Source organism: Amblyomma mixtum, chromosome 1 (genome assembly GCF_055824585.1).
Source record: "Amblyomma mixtum isolate Tamu chromosome 1, ASM5582458v1, whole genome shotgun sequence".
Lineage (NCBI taxonomy): Eukaryota > Metazoa > Arthropoda > Arachnida > Ixodida > Ixodidae > Amblyomma > Amblyomma mixtum.
This window is the reverse complement of record NC_143012.1, coordinates 186,033,240-186,046,854: the sequence shown is the minus strand read 5'-3', so window position 1 is coordinate 186,046,854 and position 13,615 is coordinate 186,033,240. Positions and strand designations below refer to the sequence as shown.

The 13,615-nt window shown below is 47.7% G+C and overlaps 1 protein-coding gene across 1 annotated transcript; it reads left to right on the top strand.

The window, feature by feature from the left end:
• The first annotated feature begins 293 nt into the window (after nt 1-293).
• On the top strand, nt 294-13,084 carry LOC149370211 (lewis-type alpha-(1,3)-fucosyltransferase-like). Its single transcript, XM_089560559.1, has 3 exons — nt 294-332; nt 8,418-8,512; nt 10,916-13,084. Exons 1-3 carry the CDS (start codon nt 319-321, stop codon nt 12,133-12,135), a joined length of 1,329 nt encoding a protein of 442 aa, XP_089416685.1. The 5' UTR covers nt 294-318; the 3' UTR covers nt 12,136-13,084.
• The last annotated feature ends 531 nt before the right edge of the window (nt 13,085-13,615 follow it).

Below are 13,615 nucleotides of genomic sequence, written 5' to 3'. Positions count from 1 at the left end.
ATATGGCCTCATTCATTACAGGGACGTGTTTTCTGATACGTGGCCACAGCCTTTTTGTCTCAACGCCGCGTCGGCACCTGGTTCCAGTCGTTTGTCTCTTTCGGTTTGACTCGAGATACAATGCGGTACAAAAAAAAAAAGCATTCCATGTGCGACAGCTGCTAAGGACTCATCGAATCGTCTGGCGCAGCTCCGCCGACATACTCACACGTTTTGAGGTAAAAAAACAATCTGCAGCCTACATCGTTAACCTTTGCGGCCTCACGCATCTGAGCTACGCATTTCTCTCGTCGTTCGCAGTGACTCCGTCGGCGCTGGATGAAGGCAGTCATGTGAGTCTCTCTCCTAAACCACTCAGCAGATTTGTCGCAATGCCACAAGTCCACTAACCATGGGGAATAGAAAGCTCTTTGTAGAGCTTTATTATCTTATGGCAATATAGGTGCACAAAAAGTATAACCAGAAGTGCTCCTCTCTTCTGTGGCGGCCACTACGCTGATGTTTTTATTTAATGCACTACGCCGACCAGGAACGCAGAGTGTTAAAGAAGTAGTCAAACAGGCAGGTTTAATCCAGGTGATTTTTCGCAGTCTTTGGACGAGTAGGCGGCTTTCATATTTCAAGAGCCTGGGTAGTATGGACGCTTTTCAAGTACGTTTAAGAGATTGTGCGGGTGATCGACCACAACTGGCTCTCGCACCGCAAGACACGTACGTCAATGCGACAAAGCGGGGCACCTTCATACGCGCTTTTTTTTTTCTTATTTTTCATGCATTTTTCGCATGATTTGGTACTAATTTCTCCCAGGCGGTTCCTATGCTGCCCCAAGCGGTTATATTGCCTTTTCTGCGATTGTTTACCGCCCATTGTTCTCTTAACCTATCCCGTAAAACTCAAGTTAGTTTTAGTAATTTTTAAGCTATGCCGTTTTACAATGCTTTACTTTCTTAGGACGCCTTCTATTCTAGTAGCCACTCAGGACATGTTCAGCCTCTTAACAGTGCGTTTGTAATTTTTAATGTAAGGTTTTTTGAGAACTTCTGGAACTTGAATTTTTTGAACCACTGCCGGTGGAAAGTTCTCGCGAACTATCACTATTCTCGCTGAAGGCTTTTCATTTCTGACGGGTTGTCTTCATTCGTTATTTTTCAGCTTGGTCCTAAGCCATGCATAGCCGCTTATATATGCTTCATATACGAGCGACTTCCTTCGTGGAGTAGATTATGGCAAAGAAACTTGCACTAAAAAATGTCAGATATCAAGTACGAGGAGCGATGCAGCACAAGCGTTATAAACTGAAAGATTTATTTGGGAAGCGAAACTTTACCTAACCAATAACAATTAAAACTACGCCCTCGTGTCAAGCAAGCTTACTTTGTGTTTGGAAGAAATATGTATGGCTTACGCAACCCTCGCTCCTTCCCTGAGTATTGCAAGCATCTGCTACATCACTTGCCGCTTTATTGAAGGCAGTAAAATCACAAAAAAATGGCTTGCTCTTTGATATTGCCAATAATGAAGTATTGTGGCCAAGCATAGCCTTTTGCAGACGGAAGCAATTGCCACGTACGTGAAAGCGGGATTGAGGTGTCCACTGACCCAGGGAACCAGTTATGTGCGTTTTCAACTCTTTCGTCACCACTGCGAATTTACCCAATGTAACGTCTGCGGTCTATGCTCCAGTGCTGCGTTTCTGCGTCAATGTTGTCAACGCCAACGCGCATTGTTCTAGTGCCTTGCTTCTGTTACGATGCTAACCACGCCAACGCATGCAGCGCACTTCTATCTGTCAGTACCTTCACAAAGCTCAAAGCGCGAATATTGGTTTGATAGTAGTATTACTAAATGAAGAAGACAGTGTACAATGCACAGCGCTTGGTTATTTGATCGCCTCAGCCGATCACGAGACGTGATCGGTGACAACAGCCTAGGGCTCTCGGGCAGTGCCCAGCGAAGCTGATCTGTTCGCGTCTTCGGTGTTTCAAATCACAGTCGCGGATATTTTTGTAAAATTTATTTTTACTTGTTTCTTTCACTTGGCACAAACCCACAGACATCCAAAGGTCTTGCTTGGGGTTTACTCATCGGAACAGTGCTTTCGTAGTAACAAGGAAGAGCACTTGCGTGCTGTGTAATCATTGTTTGCACACTTCAGAATTACAGTGAACGAAATGTGTGCTGTGTCTATGAAAGCCTGCCGACACGCATTCTCTTAGCCCAATACTGATACATGGACTGGATTTAGTGCAGTCTGATACTAAACCCTCCTGGCACCCTCAGCAAACTTTCGATTGCGGCGAAAATACTTCGCCCATTGATCAAGACGGTTGTTTATTTGCGCAGTCAGTTTTCAGTTTAGACTCCAGAGCCCTCAGTTTTTGAAATAATTGTGATGCATAGGTTCACAGCATGCTTGAGTGACACGCAGATGTTGCGCAATTGTCAAAAAACTTCAAAAAAAGACACCACAACAAAAAAAAAATAACTGGCCAAGTTCTACAAGAGTAAGGTTTTAATGCGCTAGTGAGCAGTTGACTACACCAACCACTGCAAAAACCTTTTTTTTTGCCCTTTTAAATCACCTTCTTTTACATCTGCTGAACCTTTGGCACCACTGTCACCACCATCTTGTTCACAGCGCATCATTTCCCTGTTGCTCTTTTTCACAACAGTGGCGTGTTCAAGGCACTGTTTAAGTCGTGCCAAGACATTTCTCATTTTGCCTGGTCCATGTTTGGCTCGAGGCCGATGCGACTGGGCGGCGCGTGGAGGTTTTACAGGCGACTCCGCGGTAGCTTTTCATCACGTCAACAGAAGCAGAGTTTGTATACGTCATCCATTTTCTTTTCGCTCACGCCCACTAGGATGATGCTCACTATGTTCATGCCCATTGTGTTCACCTTTATCCGTCCATTAAGACGGCACCTCTTGTGGCTGTGAGGTTGCATACTCGTTTCCCACGAGGAATTCCTTGGTTACAACCTCACTCATGGAAGTTTTTGTCTGGTATTTTTTCTGCTGGTGCTGTGGAGAAGGAGCAAACACACAGAGATCGCTCATTTCGCTCATCGAGGCGATTAATACTAGCCCATTAAAAAGGGAAAGTCTTCATCAGATATCTTCCCTTCAAACTTAACAAAGTGGCATAGAAATTTCCTTACTTAGGAGGATGATTTTTTGTAGTTGCTGGTCGAAATATATTTTTGACATTTCGGAATAATTTTACCAATTGAAAGGGGACGAGTTTGCCCTTGTAAATTGCTGTTACTGCGCAAGCATTCGATGGCATTGCGAAAAACACAGCAAATAGTCACTACACGAGGCCAAATCTAATGCAACACGCCACCACCAGCGAATTTTTTTCAAACCACTCCAAGCCACATCCTTCATCTCTCATTCGAAATGACATCCGTGACGTAGGCCGGTGCGTATGCCCCGACTATTACGCGAATCAAAACAAGATAACAGCTTCATCAGGACCAGTTACCAAATCATAGTTCGTTCACAGTCCACGCCGCCAGAGAAAACGGCCACGGCCAGCGATTTTTACCTTGTCATGAAGCTCTCTTAGCACTGTCAGTATTTTCAAAGGACACGAGCCACAAACATAAACGCCTCCGTAAATGTCACCCCGCCGACATCGCGATCACACGAAGGAACAATTGTTCCGTACGCCAAAGCAACAAGCGATCACTGTGCAATAATATAGGGTATTTCACCTAAGACTACACAATTTTTAAAAGTAGGGTTTTTGGGTTAGAAGAGGGCTCTTTACGCATTGCATTGAAAGTGGTGTAGTGCACAAGAATACAACTAAGATGTGCTATCTAGTAGGGTGGTTAACTAAATTGGAACAGTTAATTTTTTAACTATTACCATTAGGGTCACTGACTACTCAGGGACGTGAAGCCCACTGTAATGAATATCCATATCAGTTTCAGAGTTACGAAAGCGCGGTTACTGTCGGCGCTGTGGCAGAATACATTTTGGCTATCGACGAGTTGCGTGCACTGGGCAGGCTGCTTTGCTTGCAAGGTTCTAGAAAGCGCATGCATTTTGGCCCGATACAGCCAAAATTTGTTGGGCTGTAGCGGCGAGGGTAAACGCGTTTTCGAAATTTTAAAAACTGATACAAATATTACTTAGGATGGGCTACACGCCTATTAGTAATTAACGAGACTGAACGTAATTGTAAAAAAGTTAACCATGAAATATTAGTTAACCAGCCTGCTGGTTAGTGCGTCTTAGCTGCATGCTGATGTACAACACCGCAGACAATGCTGTGTCGAAAAAAGCTATCTTCTAAATCAAAAAGCCTATATTTTAAAACTGTGTAAAGACGTAGATGAAACACGCGGTATATTTAGGCGTTGACACCGCCCGACCGAGTGACCAGATTGCGATCACAGCACCGCGTGCTTCCTTGGAATGTAGACAGATGGCGCCACGCGATGTAGGCTGGCTGAGTCGCCGATCTACGGTGGCTACTGTAGATGCTGCTGGTCGTTCACTGCGGCGGCATACATACGTGCTTGTTTAAGTGCAGCAATGCTCAGCAGTGTGGAAACTAATGTTGAGACCAAGCCATTTTATGTAACCTTGTGTTCTACTTGCTGGAACTGAATTAATGGGTGGAACAGCATCAATGAGGCGCTCCTGTGGTCCTTTCGAGCTCGTTATCAAAAATGCATTCGTTGCAAGGCTTTTTAGGGCGAAAGCATTATTAGCCTCCTGCCCCGCAAAATCCTCAGGTGGACTTGAAACCTCTGAAATAGTTACGAAAGGAAAGGCGCATAACTAGCTGTCTGGCTCAGTGGACACCTCAATAGCGCTTTGAGCTACACGGCGGTAGTGATAGATGTGCGCCGTATGCGTTGGCGCTGATCACGCTGTGGCAGAAACGCAGCACTGGAGGACGCAAGCGTTCATTGGGTTCATTGGCGTTGACAACATTGTAGACTCCGTTGATTTTGATGAAACGAAAGGCGCATAACTGGCTTCCTGGGTCAATGGACACTTCATTCGCGCTTTGAGGTACATAGGGCGGTGTGCACCTGCAAAAAACCATGCTTTCGAATAATGTTCAATCATTAACAGTGCTAAACCGCCTACCATTGTTTCCATTCCTCCACAGTACTGTCGAGAGGGTGCTTAACTATTCTGCCTCTTAAAGATAAACGGCCGTCCTCAACACACATGCTCCCACATTTCGCCAAAGTGGCCACGCGTGCATTAAAATATTGCTTGAGCGATGTAATCAGCCGAAGCTCTGCCGGTATGAGCCCTGACGTGTCGAGAACATGGTTAATTTCGGCGATGTGGGTTTTTTGATGTGCGCAGAAATTTCAAGGGCGTTTCCGTATTTCGCCATTGTCACAGATACTGCCTCGTAAGCTGTGAATCGGTCTCGAGCTCTCGTGGTCGGTAGCAGAACACCTCCGCAGCTATACACGCTAGCGCAGCCTATCTGTATGAACTGGAGGTGTTGCTTTTCAGTGCAGTGCGGATGACTATTTTTATATCTTTACTTCAGGTACGGCATTTGAAATGAGCACCAAGCCATACCCCGATATGGGACGGCAATGCAGGCACTGCAGGACGATGTGCAGACTTTACACTCTGAATTTGCTGCATGTACAGTTTGCCCGTGGCAGGAAATTTTCGACTCAGTCGTTTTTCAAGCTGCACAATTTTAGCTTCTACAGGCTCTTTTCTACAAGCTCTACACGCACCTATTTAGCTTCTACCTTCACGATGGACACTGTTCAAAGAGGCTTTTATTAAGCTGATTTCCTCTGCTTGGCCCTGAAGCATTGCCTCAAGGGTTTCAGTATGTGCAATCAAAGCTTGAACTTTTTGCTTGCGCTCTACCCCTTCGCGCGAGGACACACGATACGCAGCGTCGTAACCGAAGCTGTTCGATGCGCCGGACTCGGCAGGAATGCTCCCTTCGCTGATTTCTGCCGCCTCCGATGGCACGGTGACAACATCGGTGGGCGGCACAAGGTCGGATGTAGTGGCACAAGCACCGGTGGCGTCCAAGCTTACGCTCCATGATTGCTTGTTTCGACGTTTTCTTCTCGGTGGAGGTTTCAGCGCATAAAGACGAACACAGTCGGCACAGCATCTTCTCTGAGGCAACGCCGATTCCCCGCAACATTCCCAAGACAGCAGTCTTCCGCAAAATGCCTCGAGCACGCTTTGTCGAATTTTGTGACATTGAAAAACTTCCCCTCGTCACATTTAATTGCAATGACCACCGTTTCTTCGAATAAGCGTCTCTTGGGAAGCAGTAGAAGGACACCTACAACAAAAGAAGTAAACCCCAACCCCATCTTTGCCTCGAGTCCTCGCTCTGCATGACACAATCCTCCTTTTAAGAAGAAAAGTACATCTCCGGCGCTGCACATGCGCTCTAATCCCTCCGTGTGCGGTAACCCTCCACTGTGGTCTTACCCGTGCAGAGGTGGTTGTGCTTTGGAGGATCCGGGTCCGGGTTGCCCTAAATCCAGCCGTGACACGAAAGTGGCCGCAATTCGAAGGTTTATATACTCGCCCAGGGTGTCCAGTCTGCAAGAACAGAAATATTCAGGCCGATATTCACCACTTGCTGTGGGTTTGCCCGGCGTTGAAGCCGGAAAGAATTCGGGACCTGACGGCAGTGGGTCTCTCACCGAACAATCCTGCTTCATATACCGGTTGGCCACAGAAATCGCATCACCGTTCACTCCTCGACTTCATTAGATCAGTGAACCTTTTTTTATTTATTTAAGCATCCTCGTCATCCATCATTACATGCCCTTTTATATCCTCAGGCAAGAAATATCACTGAATAAAAAGTAGACACAAGGTGTGGGGTTTTAATAATTGGAAATACATAAATACGTCCTGCCCGCTTCACCGCGGTTGACACAGTTCAAAACCGCGCGGACCCCACCCCTTGCTCTCGTACGCTACCGAGCGCACGCCGACCACGGCGGGCCATGCTCTGCGGGAATAAAGGAACGACACACAGGCTGACACAAACAGGCATTTATTGTTACAACAACAATAACGCCAGGTGGCAACAAAATACGCCGAGGAATCGAGGACATCCGACTCAACAGCACGGTTACGAGCGAATGTTCGCCCACGGTAGGGCAGAGAAAAACTCCGAGGCCGGACAGGACGAGATGCGGGGGAACGTTCCTCTTCACGAGGGTTCGCGCCAGCCGGCGAAGAGCGGAGCCTCGCGCCGAACGTCAACGCGTTTCCCCGGCCCCAAGCAGAAGAGAACCGTCTATCCCATCGCGCGCGCGCAGCAAACACGCCATCCGTGGCGCTCGTGGTTCTGCGACGCCAGCGCCTTCCCCTGCTAGTTAAAGTAACACAAATAAGGACGGTGCATTGCTGGGAAGCGAACCACCGGAGATGAGTAGAAGGTGCAATGCGGGGAAGCGAACTACAGGGGACGAGTAAGCGCGTCCCCACAGAGGTCACGCACGAACTAAATGCATGAATGAGAAAAGGCTGATAATAGGCCTACTTGCCCTTGAGCCCTTTTCTTCGAGAAGTCTTCTCATCTTGCACTATGACACACAGCAGTGAACGGACATGATGCTGGCATATCAACACAGCGGTTGGAAAATGCGGGAAAAAGGCGCGATTCCGCACATCCCGCGTTACGGCTGCACGCGCGTAAGGGCGCTCCCGGTGTTTCTCGCCAAGCTAATGGCGGTAAGGCTTCTTGTTGCGCCCCATAGATGGAGGTGAATTAGGAAAGTCTCCTCTTGCTGTGCTTCATTTTTCATTTGCACCACGCCTCCGTACAATTGCCTATCATCATCTCAAGGTGCGTCCCCAGTCTTCCCGAGATGTTAAGGCCCTGAGTACACAGTCCTCCGCTGACCCTGTTCTCAGACCATTGCCCTTATTGTATTTAACAACCTGCCGCGCAGCACTTAGCCGCCAGTACCACACTTCATTTTAGATAGCTCTATTGAAGCTGATGTTGTCGGCTATAAGCGGGCTCAGCATTGCGTAAATTCTGTCAGGAATTGCTCTGCCATAGCAATGCCGTAAATAACAACCTGCCTCGCAATTATCAGGGTCCCAATTGTGTAAATAGTGCATTCCAGAGAACGTGTGGCAACCCTGTCCTCTCCACAGAAGGTAGCATGACCCGCCTTCTCCACGTCGGTATCTAGGAAACGCAGAAGATAATAGCGTATAAATCACCTCAAACACCACACTAGGGGCACAGGGGATAAGATGCCAGCCCTGTCCTACACATTCCAGCTTAAGTACGAAGAGAACCTGAGACTATGCGGCGTAGTTTTTCACGTTTACCGCATCCTATGGAACCCGTGGTACAAGTCAATAAAAGCTCCCACCGCAGTGCAAACTTGCCGTCTTGTCGATGTTCTGCTCATCTGCAGGAGCCAAGGTGGACGAGTCTGTCTGTTGCAACCAAAAGCAGGATTCCTGCCGCCAAATGGCCTTCAAGAAAAGCACGGGAGGCATTTTGAATATGGTGAGCTGGATTTTCTTGCAAATATTTCTCATCGAAGCTAAATTCTACAATTTTTCTGGTCTTGCCGTAACAGAAGCAGTTTGTAGAATGCATGCCGCAGATGCCTCTTACTGCTCATTATCGCCGGGTACATCAATTATTATTTCCAGCAAGGATTTTAACGCAAAGGCGTTAAGGGCCCCATGTCGCGGAAAGCAGGTGTCGTCTTCGCCCTCGGCGGCGTTGGCCGTGACCGAAATATCCCAGAAGCACTAACAAATAAAAACGAGTAGAAAATTGGTCGAGTGGGGGATCGAACCAGGGCCTCTGGAGTGCGAAACGAGCTCGCAAACCACTCCGCCCCGCCAGCCCGATGTTTTGGAATGTACGAAGGCGCGTCTAGTGAATACTGTGCTGTCTCAGAAGGTTGCTGTAAAGACATGTACTGGGGTGTATATTAGTAATTATGAGACGAGAAATTACAGAATTCGCAGTTAAGCGAGTAGCAAAGCACGTTTCCGCTACTTTTCCTCTTCGCTTGGCGCGCACGTAGCGCCATAAGGCGGCGCCCACGAAACCAGTCCCTCCTCTTCCTCGCAATGTACGCCACTGCCCCTACAGATAGCGCGCGACGGCAGCGCCCCCCCGTTCGTCTCGTTCGGGCTCAGTGGGACAGTGCGGGTACGCAGGAATCACGCGGTGAGTGGCGATAAACGCAGCGCACATCCAAAGCGCATTCACCATGAAGCTTGCGGCTTGCAGCCCGTTCGTTCGGCGCAGAAGCTATGCTGGATTTCGTGGCATCGGGTTTGTCGAGAACGATGTGCCGACGAACGCTGTCGCGTCATGCCCTCAAGGCAGAGCTTGAGTGTCCCATCCAAGTTTTACTCAATTATCCACTTCGGCGAAAGCTGTGAAAATAATGTCGCTTTCAATAGACCCAAAGCGCTCGCTGAAAGCAGAAGCTTGCTAGACGAGATTGGAAGGTTGGTGCAGGCCGCCCGGGAGTCTGTGCACTTGACGGGGAATGTTAACCCTATTAGTCCCAAGTGGCACCATGAACGAAAAAAAAATGCAAATTGAAAGTTGCCTCTGCACGAATCAAATTAAATAAAAAGAAAGAACTCCCCAATATAAAACACCCGTAAGCCATTCGTGAAAATGAGCAAGACTAAATACAGCAACACGCGTAACGGCTCGAAAAGGCTGTGCCTGGGAAGCGTCGAATGAAAAAGGCGTTAATCACCTAGGTCTGCTAGGCCTGTTAAGAAAGGACAAGACCAATGGTTATAACGCAACAAAACAATACCAATAAGCGCGGATAAAAATTCTCAACTCATAAAGGCATGCAAGGACCTGAAACAAAACAACCCTAGAGCACCACCCAGCAAAGAGCACCACCCTTGATCGGGGTCCGGCCGGGCGTCCTGTTGTCGCATCCGGCTCTACGGCGTGAGAAGTCCGTTTCGTCCCCTTCGCCCGCCTTCCTGTATCTCCTCTCTGGGCCGTGTCCTGCTCCCTACAGGTGTGCTTATACGAGATCCTCCCAGCATATATGAGTAAAAAGCGTACGCGTTATTGCCCTGTACGTCCATGATGGGAGTGAGCAGGCTGTTTTGGTTTCTGCCTAAACAAGGGTGAAGAAGAGATAAAAGTGGGAAAATTCGTAAGAAGGGATTAACGTGGAAAGAGAGAGCTACAAAGAGAGTTCGCCCTCTTTCCATGGCAATCTCTGTCTAGAGTAAAGAACTGCAAGACACAGACCTCGAACTAAGGGCAGCTATCATGGGGCCCGCAGTCATGCCTGGAGGGTGAAATGAAACAAAGCAATATGCAACGTGAACTGTTTAAGGTGTGTCGGGTTCTGCTCAGGAAAGCAATTAGTGCTTATTCAGCTTGGAGTAAGGTCGAAGCAGCGATATTTGGATTACATGGAGTTTCGGTCGCTTAGTGCGCCCACGTCTAACTTCCGCGTCTACTTAGGTACGGGTTTGAGGTCTGAAATTGAAAGTAGACAGGCTTCATGACTGTTGTCTTCTGAATTTAGTTTCCGGGGAGGGCCAATTAATAAAATAAATTGGAGACAGGCGATGGGACCAATATTGTTGATATCCGGAGGCAGCCTGGGAAGATTAGGGGTGGTATCAAACAGGCTGCTAATGCTCTCGCAAGCTAAGTGAAGTGCATAACGCTTTTACTTGTACACAATACACGGGTTATTAAAACCTAACTATTGGGAAAAGTAAACTTGGGGCTTGCTGGAGACCTTTCCGCGCCTCCTTAATGTACAAAATCAGCCTTTACGCAAGCAGTGGAAGGAGCGCTCGATTATCAATGTTGGTTTTCACTTGTAGCTCAGTGTTTGGTCAATTTCTCAAAATGTGATTAATTACAACCCTCCATTTCTCCCTCTTTTCTCTCTAGGAACTACCTTCTTGATCTTCACTTCCAAACTGACCGCACCCATGAAGACGGCTATCAAGTGGATGGCCGTAATCATAACACTGACAGCTATTTACGTATGTTTTTACAACGTAATGCTGTACAGACAGCTACCCTCCAAAAATTTTGTCCTCCGGGCCACCAGTCACTCCTTCATACATCCTGGTTTGGCGGGAAACATCAGTACAGCAAGGCGTCTGCCTCGAATCATGATGTGGACAAAATCATTTGGTTCTTGGCATGGAAACCTTAACGACTCAAGAAGGGGCGAAGAGGTGATTCAAGGCTGCAGCGCAAAGTGCCTCATCACCAACGACCGCCGTCTACTGGCCTCAAGCGAAGTCGTCGTGTTTCATGTAGGCGACATTCACAATGTGCCACGTTTTCGTTCTCGGTCGCAAAAGTGGGTCTTCTTTACTAGAGAATCCCCACCGAATACGTGGGCTTCTAATCTCAGGTATAGGAAGATCATATTCAATTGGACAATGACATACAGGTCAGATTCAGACGTGCCTGTTCCTTACGGCAAGATCGTTCCTCGAAATTCCAGCATGGCCTCCAGCAAAGAGCTGAGGGCCTTGTGGAAATCTAAGCGAAAAACTGCTGTTTGGGCGGTAAGCAACTGTTGGACTAATGGTAGGCGAGAGGCGTTTGTCGAAGAACTAAGGCGGCACCTACAAGTCGATGTGTACGGCGGTTGTGGTACCTTCAAGTGCCCAAAATCGCGAGAGGATAGCTGCTACCGGAATTTTGCGCGTAATTATTTTTTTATCCTGGCTTTCGAAAACTCTATATGCGCTGATTACGCAACAGAAAAACTTTTCATAGCATTAAAGTATAGCATTGTACCGGTCGTGTTTGGTGGTGCAAATTACAGTGCCATCGCGCCATCCACCTCATACATCGACGCGCTCGCCTTCCCATCTCCAAAACATCTCGCTGAGCACCTGGTGGCTATATCTAAAAACTATTCAGCGTATGCGTCCTATTTCAAATGGAAGGACCGTCAAGAGGTGGTGCGGATGTACGACTGCGTTTGCGAGCTTTGTAGAAAGATGCACACTGCCGGAGAAATGCGGCGTATTTCGTCTTATAATGACATGCAGGCTTGGTGGCATGAAGGTAGCCATTGCCGAAAGTGGGGCGTGCAAGGTATGTCTCATCGAGTGCAGGGACGCCTAAATGCTCAGAGTTTACCGTGATGTTTAAGTTGACGCTGCCGATATAAGGATGTGCATGTTGAGTATAACCAACCCTCGTTTTACTACAGGGCGGATGAGACAGACTACGCTTCACCCGAGATGGCGCTGATTTTTCCGTAGGCCCACTGAGTCTAGTGGGAGCACGTTAGGAGTCTTTAGGGTGCCACATGTCTCAAGTCCTGCTTTCTAGCAGCAAAGCTTAGGTATGCTCGTTATAATAGATTAGAAAGAATTGAGGCTGGCATGGGTGATACACTCTAATATCCCCGGGAACGGTTGACTGCTTCTCTTCGAAATTAACAGTTTTGATGACGCTTAAGTCCGTTAGCACTACGGCCCCAGCTTCTGCATTCCACTTTTGTCTGTCCGAAGCCTAAGCCTGCGGGCGGGTTACCATGGAAACTCTGCCCTTTACCAGAGAAACTAATCTGGAGGAACGCGAGAACGGAAGGGAAAGCGGCGGCTCTCACTTTTGGCCCAAACTGTCAGGCGGGTCTACGAAACGGAAGAGGAGAAAGGGGGAACATCCGGAAAGCTCGCCGTGTGAGTGCATACAACGAAAGCCACGCGTGCGGATGCCGAAGAAGAGGACGTTGGACTCGAGAGAGGGCGACGACTGGTATTCTCGAGGTATCAGTCTAACACCTTTTGACCAGCCAAAACTTTCTGATCTGACGGCACTGGAGAGGGGAACGTGATGTTGTCCCCACCTCATCACTATGCTTCTCTGCGGCTTACTTCACGCTTACTTACCGATCCCCTTCAATAGCGTTTAGTTAAGTGCGCCAGCACTAGAAGAACACTTCAGCCGAGCATTGGTGATGGCAAGCGACAAGAATTATTAGCAATCCTGAATCGAATTTTGGAGAACTAACCTAACTTGCCGGTGATCTCTCTGAGCTTTCCGTTGTCTTTTTGCTCGTAATAAAAGTTTTCAAGGTGCATTTGCCATTGGCCCTGATACTCATCAAAGTGCCGCCGACATTTCAAGAACGCGTAGTAACTAAAATTCCAGATGAAAATAAAAAAAAACAAGAAACACAAAGTAGGTCCATTTTTCATACGAGTATTGCATCGAGGCAGTGCCTGCAAGCAGCGACCCAGGCGCACAACAGACCGGTTTGGCTGGTCTGCAACTCAGAACAAACTCTTTTATGTGCGAAATTGTGGTCCTAAATTAAAGCAACTCGGCAGCAGCAATAGAGACAAATGCACACGGCTGTCATGTTCACACTGACCGAGTGTATTAAGTTCACACTATGTGTACCTTACTGTGGACTAACCGACAGGTTAGTCCACTGTAAGGTACCAGCACCGCACGAAGTCGAATCCTCGAGTACCATTTTGTACAGTCTGAGCCTCTCACACAAGCTGATAGTTTCTTTTCGTGGTCAAGTGACGATTAAAAACAAAATTCGTCGATAAACAGAACATGGAAGCTAAATCCCAACACAAGACATTGTCCGGATGTTATACGTAT